At 31.9% G+C, this 17,108-nt stretch overlaps 1 protein-coding gene across 1 annotated transcript in view; it reads left to right on the top strand.

Annotated features, from left to right (window-relative positions):
- Positions 1-7,235: 7,235 nt before the first annotated feature.
- The window catches only part of LOC148310646 (uncharacterized), a 33,211-nt gene continuing 23,338 nt past the window's right edge, over positions 7,236-17,108 (top strand). Inside the window, exons 1-2 of the mRNA XM_088258122.1 lie at positions 7,236-7,440; positions 8,046-8,359. Coding sequence (XP_088114248.1) covers positions 7,427-7,440; positions 8,046-8,359 — 328 coding nt within the window. The 5' untranslated portion in view covers positions 7,236-7,426. The remainder of the gene's footprint in view (positions 7,441-8,045; positions 8,360-17,108) is intronic.

The raw sequence follows: 17,108 nt of genomic DNA, 5'->3' as shown, positions 1-17,108 counted from the left end.
TTTCGGAAGAAAATTATTTAAAATTTAGAAAAAATTAGAAGAAATTATTTTTGCAAGAATTCAAAAAATTTTTTTCGGCCCACGTTTTTCTTTTGTTTTGTTTGATAATTACCTCCTTGGGGTTGTTTTTTTATCAGTCGTATTTTTCCAATCGTTTTTTTATCTAATGTACAGTTTTTATTTAATCTAAGGCTCATGATTGATCAGTTTGCCTTCATGTAAGTTTCGATCAAGATAACATTACGCCGATACGATGCAGTGCCCTATACACCATTGGGTGTGGATAAGGGTTAGATGAACTTACAGTTAATTTACATTAATCGCATTGAAAAAAAAACTACACACATTATAGAATTAAAACATACAATACATGTTATACTATTTACTTAGGAAAACACATTTAGATTGGTATTTTAATTAAAACAAAAAGACTTTCTCTAGTATAAGATTACTTTTTTTAGCTTTTCTTGTAGCTATGGAATAAATGCTGCTTTTGAGATACCTACCCTTGATTACGAATTAAATATGTTCTATTTTTATTATGAGGCTTGTCACAGACTATGATTCATTTTTACGGTTATTTTATCGTTTATAATTAGGTACATATTATTATGCTAAATCGTAATGGTCCGAATATATTATCTAAAATAGAATAATGGCTCACTTACCATGGAAATGGAGTATTGAAATATATTTATACAGTAAACAGTTTATACGGAAAAAAATAGTGATTTGGATATTGTAATTTTCTACCGATGAACTGTAAATGTGTCGAGTAACCAATATTTATAATATATGAATAAATAAATAATTATTCTGGGAAATTTCTGTTTTTTTTAGTTGTTGTTACATTGTTTTATAAAACGACTTGTGATATACGATCCCCTTATTTTTTAAAATTTTCTTTCAATTTATTTCTTATTCATCAAATCTTTTAGCACTCCGATGGTGCATAGGACACTGCATCAAAGCAGTGTTATCTTGATTGTTAACACATGCATGAAAGGTGATTAGCCCTCCACTTGAGGTACCAATCCAGGATAATATAAAAAATGAAAGTAAAGATATCACTTATATTTATTTGACCCCCCCAGGGAATCGAACCCTGGATCTCCAGACCATTACATTACGGAGGCGGACAGTTTAATTACCTATTAGGAATTCAAGCAGAAAAGTTTTAAAACGATATTTTACGCATTTTTTGAGGCGCTTAATTCTTTGTGTTCTGTTTTTAGGATAGAAATGAAAAATATCATTTGGGCAGTGTATTATAACAAATATGTAGATAAACAATTCAAATGACTAACAGTCTCAATTATTAGCGATTTATAAACGTTAGTGCGTGAATGGTGTAAAGTCCGATTAAAATGGCGATGAATGAGAAGTCATGCGACGAGACCAACCAGCTTTGGGTCCACCTGAGCGGGCTGGCAGACGGGAATATATTCGCCATATATCCCAGGATCCTGGAGGAGATCTTCCGCCAGGAGGAACTGCTGAGGGAAGACGAGCAGCGTCCGGAATTGGACACGCTGGTGCTGCCCAGTGACATGGAGTTCAGGCTCAAGATTTACTTCAGGCTGGTGGAAAAACAGAGGGAGATGGACGAGTAAGGCTCTATATTTATGACAGATAAAGTAATATAATTTTTATTTGAAGCACTAACTTTATGATTTTCCATTTTATAATTAAAATGTAACATTATTTAAAAATTACTATTATCTTTTATAGTGATTTTAAAACAAAGTTATATTTTAATTGTATTAAGTAATGTTTTTAAAGCATTTAAGTACACTCGTAAGGTCCATAAGAAACAATTTTTTGATATATCAGAAATTAATAAGTAATTAGAAAATCGTGTGTCGGCGCATTTCAAACGGACCTGTCCTCTACAAATAAAGCATTTACAACATTTTGATTGTGTCCAAATACCTCACATACAAATGAAAGAGTTTCTGTTCAATAAAAAAGCTTTTTTCATCTCACCAATAGGTGTATCTAGTGAAACTCTATTGATTCATGCATTGTGATTCGAAATTGAACCATATATATCATATAGAACTTACAAGAATTTGAATAGTGTACTTCTCAATCATGGGTAGAATCGGTGAATGTTACACGTGTGTAAAGTAATCACTTAAACCAGCGTATGACGGTCGTAAATCCCGAAAATATCTAGACTTCCATATTCTTCTTCATCTATGTTGAGAAGTCAAAAAAGAATATGAATAAATAAAGCAATTAAATCTATTTGTTTTGCAAAAATAAATCCATTTAAAACAAAATATGCACATTTTCAGCTTCACTTTCTTTTTAGAAAATATCAAACTTTGCAAATAATGGTTGCTGTAGTTAAAACACGATTGCAAACAGAACAAAAATACAAGATTACAAACCGATACTAGATTTAGGTTCGTTTAATATGCACCAATACAAGTTATGAGTCTTATCTTTAGAAAGAGAACTTGTAGGTAAATTATTTACAATAAAATCAATTTAATTAAAATAAGTATTTAAAAAAAAGAGCTCTGTAAATTCCGTTCTGCCGTTCTGGAGGTCCCGGGTTCGATTCACAGGGGGGGGTCAAATGAATATAAGTGATTTTTTCACTCTAATATTTATTCAATATTACCCTGGACTGGTACCTGAAGCGGAAGGCTGATCACCTTTCCTTCGTGTGTTAACGATCAAGATAACACTGTGTTTATAATGCAGTGCCCTATGCACCATTGGGGTGCGGAAAAGGGTTTGAATGAATTTCTTATTTGGTATGATCCAAACCTAGCATTTTCTATTAAATGATTCACTTTATTTTCTAAATTCTGTTGATTTTTTTAGATATGATTATCCATTGCAATCTTTTCATAACCTTTCAAGTGACTGATAGAATTTTAGAGTTTTTCTCTTTACTTTAACTTTTTACTTTTGACGTTGGCCAGTCGAAATTAAACATGATTATGGCGTGTTGGCAAAGGCGAAATTCCTTCGGAAAAAATTCAAAACTTTCAATCGAACTCCTGCGAGTTTTACAAGTTTTTCACGAATATCGGCACGTGAAGGCATTTTCCATCCCGTGAATAGTTGACAGTTGCGCGAAGTTTCCAGTTTCCAGGCGTGCGTGATGGATGGAGTGTGAGCTTCACGCCGTGCGTGAGCTCAACCTATTACCAGTATACAGAACCACTTAGCATGGCAGTTGTAAGTAAACTAAACTAGGGTAATGTGCCATATTACCGTTCCACCACATACTTTCACCCCTATTAACTTGTCATTATTTTTAATACCTCAAAACCGCGTCAATGGTGTCCAAGGTGTATTCAAAAAGAAATATAAATATGTGTTTTTGGGGAACATGTCCAAAATTAAACAAGGTTATTTGATTGAATTCTACTTTTATTTAAATAAACGCAATGATGTATAATATATTGTGACGCGATTCGTCTTATCAAGACGTTCTCAAATAGCAGTTAATAATGTCTTGATAAGACGAAACATGTCACAATATACATCATTGTGTATATTATAATAAAAGTAGAATTCAATCCAATAACCTTGTTTAATTTTGGATGTATTACCCGAAAATTTTAAATGGAATTTTACTATCTGGTGTTACAATATATAAATATTTGTGTATTTATAATATACAAAAATTCTTTTTTATATAGGCTTAGGCTCAAAGAAAAAGTATGAAATACAATTTTATACTATTTCTTTGAGCCTAAGCGGCTCTCTTTATTAAAAATAGGTATCAAATTGTGGTAGAGTGGGTTCGAACCCAGAAACTGACTCAAGAGTCTGTGATACTAGCTACGGGACCTAAAATAATAAAAAAATAATTCTAGAAATAATTTCTAGAATTGATGTTGAAAAATCGAAAGTCATGGTTTTCGAAATAGATTAATGAAGATCTGAATGTAAAATAGTAGTAAATGGGGAAATTTTGGAACGGGTAGATGATTTCGTATATTTCAATAATGGGCAGAAAAGTGAACTTTACACAGGTGTATAACGTTATATGATCGCTTAAGCCAACCAAATGCCAGGTCGTAAGCCTTGAGATGCTCAGATTATTATGTTTTTTTTTTCATATAAACTGGAGCGATAGTTATTTCATGCCAAGTTGAGCCATCTATAATAAATTTCATCCGCTTCTAATGAAATCCAAATTCCTATATAACTGAAAAAAAAATAAATTAACTCTTCACGATTATTTTTATTATTAAACATAATTATTATGCATACCGATATGTTTGTTTTATTTAAAAAATAAAGTATCTTTAAAAACGTAAATTTGACAAAATGCGTTGGTTATAGGAACTGATACCTAAAAAAAAGCAGACTGAACTTTTCATTTTGTTCTCGCCTTAACAACTTACTACATACAAACATGATTACCTTATATAAAACGGTCCCTATAATGCGCGTACGCGGTAAAATAATAAGTATATAAATAAAAACTTTTTTCATCATCTTATTTTACTCCTGTCATTTTAGTCGATTTCGGTATAAAACTACACAGCTATAATTTACGATAATAATTACCTATTTGATAAACGACCCTATAGTTTAAAGTAAAGTTTGGGTTATCATTTTTAATAACCTAATAATTGACTTAACCTATGTTCATCATTACTCTACGGGAATATCATTAAAACCTCGCGAGGAAGAAAACTAAAAAAGTTTTATGTTGTAACTTGGAAAGTCCGTGAAAACTGCCGGAAGACCTATTAAAAAGTATTCTTATAAATATAGGTGCTTTAGGACCCAACTAGTCTAATGATAAAAGTGATATTGCATAAATGCTATAACAAGTTCAGTTGAAAGAGGTTTATAACGATGCTAAAAATAATTCATGAAAATATTATAATAAATATCACGATGAAAAGTATGTACGAAATATAGAGTAAATTTACTTAAAAAAAGCCACCTTTTACACACACCCACCTTTTAACACACTCACGCCGTGGCGTAGTTGGTTAGACGCTCGACTGGGAAATTGGCGTCACGGGTTCGATTCCTGCCAATTGCAAAATGAATTCGAGAAAGATTTATTTTCAATGTCAATGGATCTGAAATGGATCTATCTATTCCTATTTTATTTTATCAGTAAACATCTAAGTAACAGACTTTTTTCAAACTGCTTATTATTTGATGCAAAGTAAACCCAGTTGACGAAATGGCACTGAATTATTGATTTTATAGGTAAAAATTGTTTAAATATATTTAGAATACTAAAAAAAACGGTGTTTTAAATGAAAATACTGGATTACAATGGGGCTTCATCAAGAAATTTTAATATAAAATATTAATAGGATATTTACGGTTAAATTTTTGTCGTTATTGCAAAATAGTATCGTATCTAGGTACTTTTTGCTTTCCTTCGTCAATAGTATGCACGTTATTGTTACATAATTGATTATTATTTATTATTTAACAATATTTATGTGTTTAATTTATTATGCGGTATTCCTGCGGAGCAAGCTTGTCAGGATGACCGAGATAAATAAAGACGAATGGCCCGAGGGAGAAACCTTGTCAGGGTAGACTTTTTGTGACGTCATAAGTTTTAGCTAAATACCTAGGTGTAGATTATTATTTAATATTTAACAATATTTTAGTGTTTATTTTTTTTATTAGACAAAAATTATGTTTTTTTTGGCTAATGAATAATATCACTACTGTAGCCTGTAATAACAGATGTTTTCAACATGATTATTGAAGTTAAAAACAGATGTTTCTAACTTCAATAATCAGGTTAAAATTTGAATTATTTTGGTTACATGTTTCATGTTCGATAGCATGACTTCGTAACTAGGACAAAACATTACCAAGGCAGTAACTATTATATTATTAAATGTAAGTTCCCTAAACAACTTGTTTACTTTGATGCAATAATAAGCCGAACTACTCTCATACCGGGAAAAGGAAAGTATGCGCGATGGTAAAATTGTTATTTATAAGTATTGGTATGATTTTCAGTACGGTGTCCGGGGTTCGATTCCCAAAACAGGGTCAAAATAATTAAATATGTGTTTTTTCACTCTAAAATTTTGTCTTGTCCGCCTCCATAGTGTAATGGTCAGCACGCTCTGCTACCGTACTGGAGGAAAATATATGAGCGAACGAAGATATGAGACGAATAAAATATATGACATTGTTAAAATCACGAGAAAATAGAACTTATCACTAACACATGTATCTTTCCATAAAGTATTTTTTCAGTTTATTTATTTTGGATCCTTGATTGGGTTCTATTTTATATATGTGTCGCCTACTTTCAAAATCTGCCAGATCCATGTAAGTCGATTTTACGAAAAATGACAAATTCTCTGGGTAACATATCGCTCACTTCTTTCAAGAACGTCATAAATCAAAAAACTTGATTTTTCAGGAGAACGTTTTTAAAGTTTAAAAATAAAACACAATGTTTTAAAAATAAATATCAAGCCACTTATTGAACTTTTTACTGTACAACAGATCTTTTTAGGCTGTAAGCTTTGTCGTTCTAGGTGGTTCTAGGGTTTACTTTGACGTTTTATATTTGTCCATGACCTCCTATGTCAGAATATGCAATTTGAACGCAGCACGAAGTCTATTGGGGTATTTTATCTACGCTCTCTCGTGATCAACAACTATTCCCCTTTCCGATAAAGGCAAATACCGAACGTTTCACCCTGTCTCTGCAATGGGGTGCATGAATTCATAATATTACTCTGCAGATAGTAGAAAAACCCTTTAACACGGAGATAAATAGCGTAATGCTCAGAACAAATGTTTTTCATGGGCCACATACATAACCGTTTAGATATATATCTTACAAAAACAAATAAAAATATTACGGCGAATTTGTATGTTAACCGCAGTAAACTGCCAGTGATTCTATGACGAACAATTTTATAGCGGATGGAATTATTAGAACTCTTTCGTTTTATACTTTTAAGAGAATGTTACGAAAACACGAGATTCAAAGGCACAAGTCGATTTATTTATCTTCAGGATATTATTTAGTTTCCCTTATTATTTTATACGAAAAATAGTAAGTTTTGAAAATAAACACTGCGATTTGCGATTTTACGGTCATGGTAGTGGTACCTACTTGGAAGAATCGAAACTTTCATGCGAAAATGATATAAAAATATAAATGGCAACACTAGGTACCTACGAAAGTTAATTTCAAATTAATAACATTAAGTGCCAAAACCGAAACAAAAGTAATAAACAATATCTTTTTACGTCAAAATGGCATGAGATGTTTCTGCTTGTAATGTCTTGAATTTGGAGAACGCGAAATGAAAATTAATAGTGTTTTAAAACAATAAAATGTAAAAGATTACGAAGATTTTCATGGAAATGATATCCAATCAAAATTATGCAAAGTTTTCACGATAATATTGTGGCATATCGTTTTGGAAATTTGTTTTGAATTATGGTAATATTGAAGTGAGTAAACACTCGATTTAATTAATAAAAAAGCTGAAAAATTCTAGAAGTAGACACCTTGACGATGTCAATTTTATGTATCTAATTGTTCGTATGTTTGACCACCTAAATGTAATGCCCAAAATGTAAAAAGAGATCATGTTATGTCATGGTATTTGCCACAACTGGGCGAAATAATAGTAAAAAACGATATTTATGTGTTTTTTATACAATAAAATACAACTTAGCAAACTCAAAAAATCAGTTTTTGATTTCATATTTGATACATAAAAGGTTAAATAGTTTTTTATAGTCGAAATAATCGTCGTGTTTGTTTGAGGAGATGCATACATGTGGAACAGAATATTTTTTTAAAAAGTAATATATCCATAATTAAACAAGGTTATTTGATTGAATTCTACTTTTATTCACATATACATGATACTTTGTGACGCGTTTACTCTTACCAAGACATTAGTGTGTATGATAATGTCTTAATAAGACGAAACGCATAACATATTATCATTTATATTTAAATAAAAATAAAATTATGAACAAATTGGCTACGGCTGTAAATAAAGAATTCTTAAGATAAAAGAAACAAAAAATGTTTTGTTATCTTTCAGCCAGCCTACGGAGGCCGAGGTGTCCGCCCTGGACAAGCTCAAGTCCGTGCGGCGCTGGTCGCGCGCGGACAGCACGACGGACCCGTGGGCAGCGCTCAACCAGGCGGCGGGCGCGTCGCGGCGCGGCTCGCGCGCGCTGCCCGGCGCCGGGGCGGCGCCCTCGCCGCGCGTGCCCGCGGGCGCCGGCCCTCCGTGGGGCCCGCGCGAGCTCGCCAAGGCGGCGCGCCTGCTCGAGCGCCCGGCGCTCAGCGTCGCCTTCGACGACGACCACGAGATGAGGAGGGTGTACGCGCTCATCTACGACGTCTTCAGATGTGAGGGAATTTTGAAAAATTTTCATTCTTTTTTTTTTGATAACCAATCACCGAGACTTCAATTTATCGGTTTAAATACGTACCTGTCTCTTCGTCAGGACACTTAATATAAACCGGCACAAAAAGTGCATGTCAGACCTCGACCTTCAGTGCATGTTGTTTTCCTAAGCGGGATTCTTCTACACATTTAGCAATAGTTCTTGCATATATTTTATTTTAATGTATACGATTTAAATTTTTTATAGTTTGTAATGTATATATTAATTAAAATAAATAAATTGAATTGAAATTGAATAGAATTCTGCGATCCTTAGTGCATGTTGGTCCTCGGGTCGACTAAAAACGCTTAAAAACGGTAATTTTTCTGGTTGTAAGTGTGTGAATAGTGCCATGGTAGTGACGTATAGTCTTAATGCATACTGGAGTAGCGATTGTCATAACGAAGAGACGGGTACGTCTTGAATCCGGTATATAGAATATATTGTGACACGTGTTTCGATGTATTTCGCACCATTTTCAAACACCGTTCACGTGTCACAATGGGTTTAAAGAAATAGCGGTAGGTATTTATGTAAAACTTAAATTAAAAATTGATAGATATTATAAAAAATGGCATTATTTGTGTTTTGGCAGTTTATTAATGGTCTGCCTTCTTGGCTTACATGCAAAGGTCTCAAGTTCGGTTTAAAATAAAGGTTTTTTGTTAATAAGAAAAATAATACAGTACAATTGTAAAATGAAATATTGATTTTTACCAGTAATACTCGTATAACGTAATACGACTTTTGTCAAAGTTCATTCATATTATTTTCGAACGAAATTGATTATAAAATAAATTTCGCGACTCACAAATCAAGGTAATAATATCCATTGTGCTATAATTTCACATTGAAGCTCGTTTGTGGCGCACAAAATGTGGTAAGGATAATGCGTTCATTATAATTGCAACCACTCGCCGACAGAGCCCATTGTGGGCCCATTTTTGTGGCAACTTTGACCCAACTTTATCACAAAAGCTTTTTGCATTCTATTCAGCCAGTCAGTCGGTTAGAATGTTCAAACCCCGGGAGGAATCCATTCCGAAATTGCTGCGTCCGATATGTGAAATATAGTATTACATTTTGTTATTACTGGTAAGGAAATGTGAATATAGTAGTTTCTACAATATGTTATATATATATATTTATATATGTATATATATATATATATATATATATATATATATATATATATATATATATATATATATATATATATATATATATATATATATATATATATATATATATATATATATATATATATATATGTATACTAACATATATTCATATTTAAACTCTTATCCACATAGGACACTGCATCATATAAAAGGTGTGTTATCTTGATCGTTAACACATGAAGGAAAAGGATCAGCTTTCCGTTGCAGGTACCAGTCCAGGGTCGTATTGAATAAATTTTAGAGTGAAAAAATCACTTATATTTATTTGAACCCCTCCCTTCTGGGAATCAAACCCGGAACTGTAGTACGGGAGCCAAGGGTGCTGACCATTACACTACGGAGGCGGACAATATTTAAATAATGAATAAATATTACAAAAGACAATTTTTTTTATGACGAAGTTTGTAATCATATTCTATTGTACCTACTCATGGATGTCCATGTCAATAATATATTTTAATTTATTAGTAGGCGGTACAGGTTGGCACTATGAAATAAAACGTGGAAAACGAAAAAAGCTTCATTTGTACGCAAAATGTAAAATACGATTTTTAAATTCCATTTTCGACCAACCCAACCATGGGCATGGCAATATTGCGATTGCAAATATTGAAACATGAACATTTGAAAAAATAAACAACACTCTTATAAAACAAGCGGTATTATTTTCATTTGTCACGGGAATAGAAGAGAATATAAAAACAGAATGTTTTACATCGCGTTCAGCGTGTTTTCTTTTCATTTAACTCTTCTTCTTCTTCTTCTGTGGCCTGTTTTTAAGAGGGATCAACTTCCTGCGATTTGAATTCCCAGTTGTAAAATCACCTCTTTGGTGGTCTGTCCGAGAGTCGTCTACCTAATGGTTGACCGTGTGCAATGTGGGGGAGTCTGGATGGTTTCATTCTACTCATATGCTCATACCATTGCCTTCTTTGTTGCCTTCTCCACCTAATGACATCTTCGATTTCGCATATTTCTTTTATACTAATGTTCCTTATTCTATCTTGTAGACTCTTGCCAGATATACTCCTTAGAGTCTTCATTTATGCATTTCATGCATCTATTGAATTGTTCTAATACAGAGGAAATTATATATCTAGTTTACTCACTATTACTATTAACCCGTGCATAGAATACTGCATGAAATCGATGCGATATTAATTTGATCATTTATTACATGTACCCAAGGTGATTAAGCCTACACTTCAGGTACTAGTTAAAGACAATATAGAATAAATATTAAAATGAGAAAAAAAACATTATTTTTTATAACTGGATAAACTGTAATACTTAAACTACTTTATCTGCCTAAACTACTTAAACTACTTTTTTAATTTATTATTAGATTAAAACCAATATTTTTAGCTTTTCCACTTTTTTATTTGACCAGCGACCGGGTTTCGTCGTTACCGACATCATCAGACTGGTGAGAGGCTTTACAAATTTGTATGTTATATATAAAAGAAGGCAGGAGTTGATAACCATGATTTGATATAATTTTATGAGAAATTAATTTAATTTTAGTGAATTTAAGTATTGTATGATATTTTAAATATTTTTTTATAAAGGTTTTTTGTATTGAAAGCACGATTTTATATAAAGTTAAAATAGATTTGTATTTTTTGTAAATGAATTTAAATTATGTAACGAGGTATCAGGAAATGCTGGTTGACGGCTCCTTCCACTAAGCTGTGGTTGTCCGGGGGGAGTCCGAAGTTCTCTGAAATGTAAATTTCCCGGCAGTCATTTCTTATCGACAAGACATTAAGGCATCTATTGTTTCTTTTCTAATGGGTAAAGTAAGGGAGAATGAATGTGTGTTACTTGATCATTTAATATGTCTTTATTATGACAATTTTTTAATCTATTTATTTCCAAAATTTCGAGCCTATCTAATTTTTTACCTTTACTACATTTGTGTAAGATTTTTACATTAAAATTTTTATCGAAATCATGATTTGACTCTATCAAGTGGTTTGCAAAAGTGGAGTTTTCTTTTTTATTTCTCCAACTTTGGACATGTTCGTTTATTCTTATTTTAAACGATCGTCCTGTTTGCCCCACGTATTCAGCACTGCATGATCCACAACTTAATAAATATGAGCCTGAATTTGTTTCTTTTTCCCTTTTATCTTTATTATTAATTAGTATCTTCCCCAGATTTGAATTATTATAAAAGGCTATGGAACATTCATCTTTGTTCGCTAGTTTTCCGATTCTGTTGCTACTATCCCCTATAAAAGATAATTTAGCCCATTTTTTAACTACTTTTGAAGTCTCTGTAATGAGAGCTTTATTTAATTGAGATGTTGCAAGTCTCTTTTGTTTTTTCCTAATTAATTGATCAATTAAACCACATTCATAACCGTTATTGGAGGCTATCGTCTTTATGATATTAAGTTCAGAGTTGTAATTATCATTATTTAATGGGACATACAACAGCCTATGAATTAAACTATGAAATACAGCGAGTTTATGGGAAATATGATGCTTAGATTTGTTATGAATGATGTTATCGCTGTATGTGGGTTTTCTGTAAATCGCAAATTCTAATTTATTGTTTTCGATGCTAATTTTTAAATCAAGGAAATTTATTACTTTACCGCCCAGTTCCATAGTGAATTGAATTGATTTATTAATTTTATTTATTTCTGTTAGGAAAATGTCTAATTGTCTTTGGCTTCCTGACCATACAATTAGTATATCATCGACGTAGCGGCGATAAAATTTAACGTTTTTGAAAGATTTTAATTTTGTAATGGATTTTTCCATATGATCCATGAATATTTCAGCAAGGATCGGTGAAATGGGGCTTCCCATAGCTAAACCTGATTTTTGTACATAATATTTATTATCGAATTGAAAGTAGTTTTGATCTATACAGGTTTTAATTAAGTTACTAATATCTTTTTTCATTATTGGATTTTTTCCTTTTACATCCATAATATCATTAATTACTACTTTAAGTTCATCTGTTGGAACATTAGTGAATAAACTAACAACATCAAAAGACACGAGGGTAAGATTTTCTGAAATTGCTACGTTTTTAAGGTTATCTATTAATTCTAATGAATTTTGGATTCCATAACTAGGTTTAAATTTCAAAATATTTTTGATGACGTGGTTTCCAAATTTGGCTAATTTATAAGCAGGTGCTGAAGTATATGACACTACAGGTCTTACCGGCATATCTTTTTTGTGAACTTTCGGTTGTCCATAAAGGCGTGGACATTGAGGGTTCATGGCCGTGAGTCTACGGGCATGAAAATCATCTTTTATGAGCGTTATACAAGTTTTTAAGATAAATTTAACATCAGAGTTAAATTTTGGGGTTGGATCTTTACTACAAGGTATAGAATTGCTGGAATTTATAATTAATTGTACTTTTTGTAAGTAATCTTGTTTGTTTAAGATTACTGTTGAATTGCCTTTATCAGCTTTGGAAATAATAAGGTTATGTTCAGAAATTTTGGATTTTAACGACTTTATTGTATAAGAATCTAACGTATTAAAATTAGTTTTTTCTTTTTCGTGGTATTTTTTTAATAATTTTTGAACATTCATATTTTACCGCCATGTTTTTCGATATTGCTATGTCCGCATCAATAGCTAAGTTTTCAAAGTCTTTTGTTTTTAAAGGTACATTTGGACAGTATTTTAACCCCTTTTCTAAGAGTTCAATCTCTTGATTGTTAAATTTCACTTTAGTCGTATTAATAACTTTATCATAAAAAGTTTTTTGCGGTATTGGGCATGAGTTTAATGTTTTTGTTTTTTGTTGTTGGGACCAAATTAAAAGTTTTTTACTCTGTTTTTTGTACGTTGCGTGGATTTTATTTTTAACTATATCCTGTGTATCTCGATGTAAAATATCAAATTCGATTTTATGTAACTGGTTGGTAAGTAACGTGTGAATGTGAAATAAGTATGTACTCACGTTATCTCGTATCGCGTACCATTTCTTCATTTCCATAGTGACCCATGTTTTGCAGGCCACTATGATGGCTCTCCTCGCTGCTGCAGAGTCCGCCTTTGTCCGGATGCTGACGTATCTCGGCACCAGGTTCCTCTTCTTACACTCCTTGTTGAACCACAAATGTTGGGTTGCCATTTGCCGTTTACAACATAACTTTATGTAAAGCTTTGTCAGTTGCACTACGCTAGCACTTTTTAATAGATTTATATTATCCACTGACACTTCGTGATGGAATTGCATTTTTAATTTATTATTAGATTAAAACCAATATTTTTAGCTTTTCCACTTTTTTATTTGACCAGCGACCGGGTTTCGTCGTTACCGACATCATCAGACTGGTGAGAGGCTTTACAAATTTGTATGTTATATATAAAAGAAGGCAGGAGTTGATAACCATGATTTGATATAATTTTATGAGAAATTAATTTAATTTTAGTGAATTTAAGTATTGTATGATATTTTAAATATTTTTTTATAAAGGTTTTTTGTATTGAAAGCACGATTTTATATAAAGTTAAAATAGATTTGTATTTTTTGTAAATGAATTTAAATTATGTAACGAGGTATCAGGAAATGCTGGTTGACGGCTCCTTCCACTAAGCTGTGGTTGTCCGGGGGGAGTCCGAAGTTCTCTGAAATGTAAATTTCCCGGCAGTCATTTCTTATCGACAAGACATTAAGGCATCTATTGTTTCTTTTCTAATGGGTAAAGTAAGGGAGAATGAATGTGTGTTACTTGATCATTTAATATGTCTTTATTATGACAATTTTTTAATCTATTTATTTCCAAAATTTCGAGCCTATCTAATTTTTTACCTTTACTACATTTGTGTAAGATTTTTACATTAAAATTTTTATCGAAATCATGATTTGACTCTATCAAGTGGTTTGCAAAAGTGGAGTTTTCTTTTTTATTTCTCCAACTTTGGACATGTTCGTTTATTCTTATTTTAAACGATCGTCCTGTTTGCCCCACGTATTCAGCACTGCATGATCCACAACTTAATAAATATGAGCCTCATATGGATGAGGATCATATGGAAAAATCCATTACAAAATTAAAATCTTTCAAAAACGTTAAATTTTATCGCCGCTACGTCGATGATATACTAATTGTATGGTCAGGAAGCCAAAGACAATTAGACATTTTCCTAACAGAAATAAATAAAATTAATAAATCAATTCAATTCACTATGGAACTGGGCGGTAAAGTAATAAATTTCCTTGATTTAAAAATTAGCATCGAAAACAATAAATTAGAATTTGCGATTTACAGAAAACCCACATACAGCGATAACATCATTCATAACAAATCTAAGCATCATATTTCCCATAAACTCGCTGTATTTCATAGTTTAATTCATAGGCTGTTGTATGTCCCATTAAATAATGATAATTACAACTCTGAACTTAATATCATAAAGACGATAGCCTCCAATAACGGTTATGAATGTGGTTTAATTGATCAATTAATTAGGAAAAAACAAAAGAGACTTGTGGATCATGCAGTGCTGAATACGTGGGGCAAACAGGACGATCGTTTAAAATAAGAATAAACGAACATGTCCAAAGTTGGAGAAATAAAAAAGAAAACTCCACTTTTGCAAACCACTTGATAGAGTCAAATCATGATTTCGATAAAAATTTTAATGTAAAAATCTTACACAAATGTAGTAAAGGTAAAAAATTAGATAGGCTCGAAATTTTGGAAATAAATAGATTAAAAAATTGTCATAATAAAGACATATTAAATGATCAAGTAACACACATTCATTCTCCCTTACTTTACCCATTAGAAAAGAAACAATAGATGCCTTAATGTCTTGTCGATAAGAAATGACTGCCGGGAAATTTACATTTCAGAGAACTTCGGACTCCCCCCGGACAACCACAGCTTAGTGGAAGGAGCCGTCAACCAGCATTTCCTGATACCTCGTTACATAATTTAAATTCATTTACAAAAAATACAAATCTATTTTAACTTTATATAAAATCGTGCTTTCAATACAAAAAACCTTTATAAAAAAATATTTAAAATATCATACAATACTTAAATTCACTAAAATTAAATTAATTTCTCATAAAATTATATCAAATCATGGTTATCAACTCCTGCCTTCTTTTATATATAACATACAAATTTGTAAAGCCTCTCACCAGTCTGATGATGTCGGTAACGACGAAACCCGGTCGCTGGTCAAATAAAAAAGTGGAAAAGCTAAAAATATTGGTTTTAATCTAATAATAAATTAAAAATGCAATTCCATCACGAAGTGTCAGTGGATAATATAAATCTATTAAAAAGTGCTAGCGTAGTGCAACTGACAAAGCTTTACATAAAGTTATGTTGTAAACGGCAAATGGCAACCCAACATTTGTGGTTCAACAAGGAGTGTAAGAAGAGGAACCTGGTGCCGAGATACGTCAGCATCCGGACAAAGGCGGACTCTGCAGCAGCGAGGAGAGCCATCATAGTGGCCTGCAAAACATGGGTCACTATGGAAATGAAGAAATGGTACGCGATACGAGATAACGTGAGTACATACTTATTTCACATTCACACGTTACTTACCAACCAGTTACATAAAATCGAATTTGATATTTTACATCGAGATACACAGGATATAGTTAAAAATAAAATCCACGCAACGTACAAAAAACAGAGTAAAAAACTTTTAATTTGGTCCCAACAACAAAAAACAAAAACATTAAACTCATGCCCAATACCGCAAAAAACTTTTTATGATAAAGTTATTAATACGACTAAAGTGAAATTTAACAATCAAGAGATTGAACTCTTAGAAAAGGGGTTAAAATACTGTCCAAACGTACCTTTAAAAACAAAAGACTTTGAAAACTTAGCTATTGATGCGGACATAGCAATATCGAAAAACATGGCGGTAAAATATGAATGTTCAAAAATTATTAAAAAAATACCACGAAAAAGAAAAAACTAATTTTAATACGTTAGATTCTTATACAATAAAGTCGTTAAAATCCAAAATTTCTGAACATAACCTTATTATTTCCAAAGCTGATAAAGGCAATTCAACAGTAATCTTAAACAAACAAGATTACTTACAAAAAGTACAATTAATTATAAATTCCAGCAATTCTATACCTTGTAGTAAAGATCCAACCCCAAAATTTAACTCTGATGTTAAATTTATCTTAAAAACTTGTATAACGCTCATAAAAGATGATTTTCATGCCCGTAGACTCACGGCCATGAACCCTCAATGTCCACGCCTTTATGGACAACCGAAAGTTCACAAAAAAGATATGCCGGTAAGACCTGTAGTGTCATATACTTCAGCACCTGCTTATAAATTAGCCAAATTTGGAAACCACGTCATCAAAAATATTTTGAAATTTAAACCTAGTTATGGAATCCAAAATTCATTAGAATTAATAGATAACCTTAAAAACGTAGCAATTTCAGAAAATCTTACCCTCGTGTCTTTTGATGTTGTTAGTTTATTCACTAATGTTCCAACAGATGAACTTAAAGTAGTAATTAATGATATTATGGATGTAAAAGGAAAAAATCCAAT

Source organism: Brachycentrus maculatus, unplaced genomic scaffold (genome assembly GCF_059751285.1).
Source record: "Brachycentrus maculatus isolate JH-2025_06_01 unplaced genomic scaffold, ASM5975128v1 h1tg000090l, whole genome shotgun sequence".
Taxonomy (NCBI): Eukaryota; Metazoa; Arthropoda; class Insecta; order Trichoptera; family Brachycentridae; genus Brachycentrus; species Brachycentrus maculatus.
Note: the sequence above shows the minus strand (reverse complement) of the source record. Positions and strands in the feature narration are given on the sequence as shown.